At 41.7% G+C, this 6,278-nt stretch overlaps 1 protein-coding gene across 1 annotated transcript; it reads right to left on the reverse strand.

Moving 5' to 3' along the window:
• Positions 1 to 1,605: 1,605 nt before the first annotated feature.
• On the reverse strand, positions 1,606 to 5,482 carry LOC113012522 (protein NLRC3-like). The gene is made up of 3 exons (XM_026152786.1): positions 4,222 to 5,482; positions 3,594 to 3,822; positions 1,606 to 3,452 (listed from the first exon to the last, which is right to left on the reverse strand). Exons 1-3 carry the CDS (start codon positions 4,222 to 4,224, stop codon positions 1,648 to 1,650), a joined length of 2,037 nt encoding a protein of 678 aa, XP_026008571.1. The 5' UTR covers positions 4,225 to 5,482; the 3' UTR covers positions 1,606 to 1,647.
• Between the last annotated feature and the right edge of the window lie 796 nt (positions 5,483 to 6,278).

Raw genomic sequence — 6,278 nt, forward strand, 5'->3', positions numbered from 1 at the left:
AGAGACAGCAAACAAACCAACACAATAATAAAAAGCACCATGTGATCTTCTTACATCTTCAAGACAATCATAGTAAAAACATGAGCATATTTGTTTCCTGATAAAATGATGTGACAGGTAGAACAGAGTAAAGTGGTGGTGTTACAGCCTTTCTCCCCTCTGCTGCCGAGGCTGTTAGTCTCTCCCAAACTCAGCTACAGGACTTCCAAATGAATGAAAGCAGCAGAAGTGGCTTTACAAATGAAAGAGGAAGAGGAGAAGAAGAGGAGAGGGAGGCCACCCTGACCATCACTCCAGCTGAAAACATCACACTTCCATTAAAGTTGGTGAGAAAATGTTGAGCAGGATGAGCTGCTGGCTAATCTGGAGGCTGTAGCAGCAGCTCACAGTCACAGTGGGTTTCCACTCATGAAAAAGCTCTGGCTGCTTCATTTCTCATCTCATATCAGAGACTTTAAAGCTTCACTGAAGCTGTACTGTGATGCTTCCATATCCCAGTGAGGCCTCCATAATGATTTCAGCTGTTCTGTACACACACTGTGTGCCCTGTATGGCTCAAAGTCTCTGCAGCCTGTTTTTATCTGCTATCATCAGATCTTCATCATCCTCATTCACATCCCTCACACACTCTACAGCCTCATCAGCACTGACTTCATCTTCACTGACTGATGGAGCACAACATGAACCTGTGGAGGCTGAAACACTGTCCTGTCAAACATCTCCCCGTCACCACTCCACTTCTGTCAGCCTTTAAATGAACCCTGCTCAAGTCTGTCACTTCTGTTTGGAGCCAAACGAGGTTAAAGATTATGCCACTACATTCTTGTCTAGAAAATATTAAAGTGTATTTGGTGACACACAAAAAAGGGTAAAAGTATAGTTTGGGTCCACACATGTCCAAACCCTGGTGTGTAGGCCTACTTAGTATTGAGAAAAGCCCACTAAAAGAACGCCCACCAGACCAAAGCAATGGTGTTGACTTGATCAGCATTAACCCCGCCCCCTGACTTTGATGGGTGAAGCTGACAAATAAAATGTATTTATGAACAGCGATGCAGGGCCAGGAGTAGCAACGTGAATTAAATAAATACATCATTAAATAATTCATTAAATGTGTCAGTAAAATAATTAAAATAGAAAACAAACCAATAATTGATTAAATATGTAATTAACTAATTTGAATTGTACATAAATAAATAATGAATTATTTTAAATGAAATTAACCGATAATTCATTATCAATATATTTTTTTAATTAATTACTGAAATAAATAATTCATTAGTGATGTATGTATTTAATAAACCATAAAATTATTGCTACTTTACTCAAAATAAATTTAAGACATTAATATTAAAGGTTAAATTATGATAATGAATACATGCAACTATAACTGATGACATAAGAATTTGGATTTTTAAGCTAAAGCGAAGGTGCTGACTCACTTGGCATGTTACTCTCAAATCCTCCCTAATAACAAGAACATAATTACACTTTAGCCACAAGAGGGCAGCAGCATTAATACAAGTCACGTGTATATAAAGGTACAGTGATTATATTACAGTGATTTTGACAATAACAAAACAGAGGTTCATGGCAGTGTGTTTTCCATAACATACCAACCAAATTAAATAATAAAAACTTTATAACTTACAGAGCTTTTTTAGAGGCTTTGACCACTGGCAGCAGCCTCAGAAGAGCCTTCTCTGAAGCAAAGTATTTCTTCAGGTCAAAAACATCCAGATCTTTTTCTGATGACAGTAAGATGAAGACCAGAGCTGACCACTGAGCAGGAGACAGTTTATCTGTGGAGAGACGTCCTGAACTCAGGGACTGTTGGATCTCCTCCACTAGAGAACGATCATTCAGTTCATTCAGACAGTGAAACAGATTGATGCTTTTCTCTGCAGACAGATTCTCACTGAGCTTCTCCTTGATGTACTGAACTGCTTCCTGATTGGTCTGTGAGCTACTTCCTGTCTGTGTCAGCAGACCTCGTAGGAGAGTCTGATTGGTCTGCATTGAAAGACCCAGGAGGAAGCGGAGGAACAAGTCCAGGTGTCCATTTGGACTCTGTAAGGCCTTGTTCACAGCACTCTGGTGGAGAGATTGGAGTTTTGGTTTATCAAATAGTTTAGACCACATGGACGTTGTTTGTTGTTCTTCCAGCAGATTGAGTCCAGAGTTGATGAAGGTCAGGTGGACATGAAGAGCAGCCAGAAACTCCTGAACACTGAGATGAACAAAGCAGAACACCTTGTCCTGGTACAGTTGTTTCTCCTCTTTAAAGATCTGTGTGAACACTCCTGAGTACACTGAGGCTGCTCTGATATCGATGCCACACTCTGTCAGGTCTGGTTCATAGAAGATCAGGTTTCCTTTCTGCAGCTGATCAAAAGCCAGTTTTCCCAGTGACTCAATCATCTTCCTGCTCTCTGGACTCCAGTGTGGATCTGTCTCAGCTCCTCCATCATATTTGACCTTCTTGACTTTGGCCTGAACCACCAGGAAGTGGATGTACATCTCAGTCAGGGTGTTGGGCAGCTCTGCTCCCTCTCTGGTTTCCAGCACATCCTCCAGAACTGTAGCAGTGATCCAGCAGAAGACTGGGATGTGACACATGATGTGGAGGCTTCGAGCTTTCTTGATGTGGGAGATGATCCTGCTGGCCTGCTCCTCATCTCTGAATCTCTTCCTGAAGTACTCCTCCTTCTGTGGGTCAGTGAACCCTCTGACCTCTGTCACCATGTCGACACACTGAGGAGGGATCTGATTGGCTGCTGCAGGTCGTGTTGTTATCCAAAGGCGAGCAGAAGGGAGCAGGTTCCCTCTGATGAGGTTTGTCAGCAGCTCATCCAATGAGGTGGACTTTCTGGTTTCAGTCAGGATTTTAGTTTTGTTGAAGTCCAAATTAAGTCGACACTCATCCAGACCATCAAGTATGAACACAACCTGGAAGTCTTCAAGCCTGCAGATTCCTGATTCGTTAGTTTGATTAAAGAAGTGATGAACAAGTTCCACCAAGCTGAACTTTTCCTCTTTCAGCACATTCAGCTCTCTGAAAGTGAATGGAAATATGAACTGGATGTCCTGGTTGGCTTTGTCTTCAGCCCAGTCCAGGCTGTATTTCTGTGTTAAGACTGTTTTCCCAATGCCAGCCACTCCCTTTGTCAGCACTGTTCTGATTGGTTCGTCTCTTCCAGGTGAGGCTTTAAAGATGTCTTCTTGTCTGATTGTTGTTTCTGGTCTGTCTGGTTTCCTGGATGCTGTTTCAATCTGTCTGACCTCATGTTCCTCATTGACCTCTGCAGTCCCTCCCTCTGTGATGTAGAGCTCTGTGTAGATCTGATTCAGGAGGGTTGGGCTTCCTGCTTTAGCGATGCCCTCAAACACACACTGGAACTTCTTCTTCAGTTGGGCTTTAAGTTCACGTTTACGGAGTGAAGCAAATATTTCTGAAAATAAGAAATTCAGAAAAAACTATTATATAATAAATATCATAGCCTTTCAGTACCCTGAAAGGATGAATGTCTATTGGTCCATTTCTTGAGCTATTAGGAAAGATCAATATTCAGTCTTTAGAGAAATTCTCTTACTGCTCTGCAGATGGTCAGCCATCTCATGCTGCTTAAGTCTCCTCAAGAAGTGGAGTGTGATCTTCAGAAATGCTTCTCTGCAGCTCTTTCTTTCATCTTCATCCTCACCTTCAAACATCTCCTCATCCTCCATCTGGCTCTTTAAAGTTTCTGGGTGATCTGGACTCAGAAGCTTCTGGATCTTCTTCAGCTCGTTCTTCACAAACATGGTGATGTTGTCCTCCAGCCGCTGGAAAAGAAGACTATATGAATTACCCAGTGGTAAATGGACTGGTTCTTATATAGCTCTCTTTGATACTCTGTGCACACAAAGCATTTATACAACATGCCTCATTCAACCAAGCACATTGTTCTATGCTTAAATACTTTCTTTCACACTCTGATGGATGCATCAGAGGGCAGCTTGGGTTTAGTACGTTACCCAGTACATTTGCCAGCCAGGGTTTGATTCACAAACCTTCTGACTAGTAGCTGACCTGCTCCCCTCCTGAGCTACAGTCACCCCAATCTGACTGAAATCATGGAGCCCAAACTCTGATTTATGTTGGACACACTGACAATCCTCTGGTCCACAAAGTGCAGCATAGAGGTGACTGAAAAGAACAAATGTAAACGTAGTACTACAAACCATAACCACAGAGTCCAGGTGTGTTTGATGCTGCTGTGCAGACTGACCAGTGGAAACCTCTGCTCTCTGCTGGTCCACTCTGTGGAGGAGTAATGTATAATTAGCTCATGTTATGTCTGTCCACACACAGACACAAGCTAAAGGTCCATGAAGTGATGTTTGGATGGGTTCAGTCAATCAGATGACTGTCATGGTGAAGCTTTGCTAGTCCTGCTGATCCCACTGAGAATTAACAACTCAGTTTCCAGATGTCTGTAGTTTTCTGCTCAGTTTCTTTAGTCCCAACAGCTCTTACCATCTCCTGCATAAAGCTTTCCCTCCATGCTCAGATGCCCTGGAACAAGGTGCTCTCTTTATATCAGTGACTGGTTTAAAGGGACAACTTGCAGTGCTCGCCAAACTTTGTGTCAGCAAAAGTAGTTCTAATGTTTCTTACATTTATTACATTTTTACATTTTTACACACACAAATCAATGAACGCAAAAACATTAACTTTTCAGATATTTTGTTTTACAATGTTACAAAACTCAGTTCACAACTACACAGTCTGATTTACAAGTACAAAATATTTATGACCACAGTTTGAGCCGATGTATGTCCCGAGTCTGTGGACTCAGTGGTTTTGTTTTGATTGTTATTGTCTTTTGTTACAATTTCATTCTGATTAAGATTTTCTAGTTCTGAGGTTTTGGTTTCTGTGTTCCCTCTGTACTGTGTTAGTATTGTGTCTCTGTGTTCACTTCCTGTTTTATTTTGACAGTGCCATGTCCTACGTTAGTGTGTCTACTTTTGCTTCAATAATTGATCAATGATCAATACTTTTTTCAGTAGAGGTTATCTTAGCTTCTGCACAGGCCATCTCCACTGCACTTCACCGTTTCAATAAAGCTCACTCATTTCACAGCAGTGTCGGCATCTTGGGTCCTTTATTAAATTCAACATGGCTCGCCCCGCTAGCCGTGACATAAGATGTGAAAACAATATCCAAAAAACACGAGAGACAAACAGGGAATAGTTTTAAGGTGCAGGGCCAACAAACTGAGTCTAGCCATAAACGCAGAGTTGATTGAATTAGCATTTTGAATTGGCTGATCTGAGTTACTTCAATCAAGTCTATGTTCACTTTGAGTTAAGATTATACGTGATTAATGTAAAAGAAAAAAGCCGTCATCAGCAACTGATTCTGATTTAGCAGGTTTTCAAATCTAAACGGTACCCATCCCTAGCTGGCTGTAGTTAAACCTTTACTTAAAAAGCATCCCTAGACCCAGCTGTCTTAGCTAATTATAGGCCGATCTCCAACCTGACAATCCTTGAAAGAGTAGTTGGGGGGAGACAATCAGAGGGGCAGTGTGATGATCTTAGGTTACGAACTACCGCAGTCAAGTCATTAAGGGAAACAGGATCAAACTGCTCTAAGACAGCTGAGCACACAGGAGAAAGACTCGGATCTGAGGCAGCAGTCGGCGAGACAAGAGCCCTAATAGATAGAAGCTTGTTAAAAATGCTAAAAAATCATCACAAATACTTGGTGAAGAAATGACTCCGACATTGTCACGTGAACGAAGAAAACGATTGAGGACATTAAAAAGTACCTGAGGCCTGTGACTGTTTACTGACACTAAGTTTAAGACTAACTGTGTCTGCAGTTTTTACAGCTTCTTGGTGAGCAGAAAGACAGAAAGTCTTTAAAATCTGTAGAGAAACATACAATCTGTCCTTTTTCCATCTCCTTTTGGCGCGTCTACAGTCACGTCTAAGGGAGCGCGTATGTTCATTCAGCTTGAACATTTTGTGCTACAAAATGTCTGCAACAAGACCAACTCACATCTTCACAACACCAAGAATTTTTCCCCTTTTCTTTGGAGAAACTGAGAAGCCAATAGGATTGTAGCTCAAACTTGCCCACAGTCCTGCTTCATCACTGCTCACTCCTACCTGTGTTGGTGCTCAGTGGACAGTCATAGCCTGCTGCTAGCATGAATGCTAAACGTACTGCTGTGGATGATCAGCAGAAAAAGATGTTGTCAGTTTGACTGTTTGCTGTATTTAAAGTG

This window comes from Astatotilapia calliptera, chromosome 19 (genome assembly GCF_900246225.1).
Source record: "Astatotilapia calliptera chromosome 19, fAstCal1.2, whole genome shotgun sequence".
In the NCBI taxonomy this organism is placed as follows: domain Eukaryota; kingdom Metazoa; phylum Chordata; class Actinopteri; order Cichliformes; family Cichlidae; genus Astatotilapia; species Astatotilapia calliptera.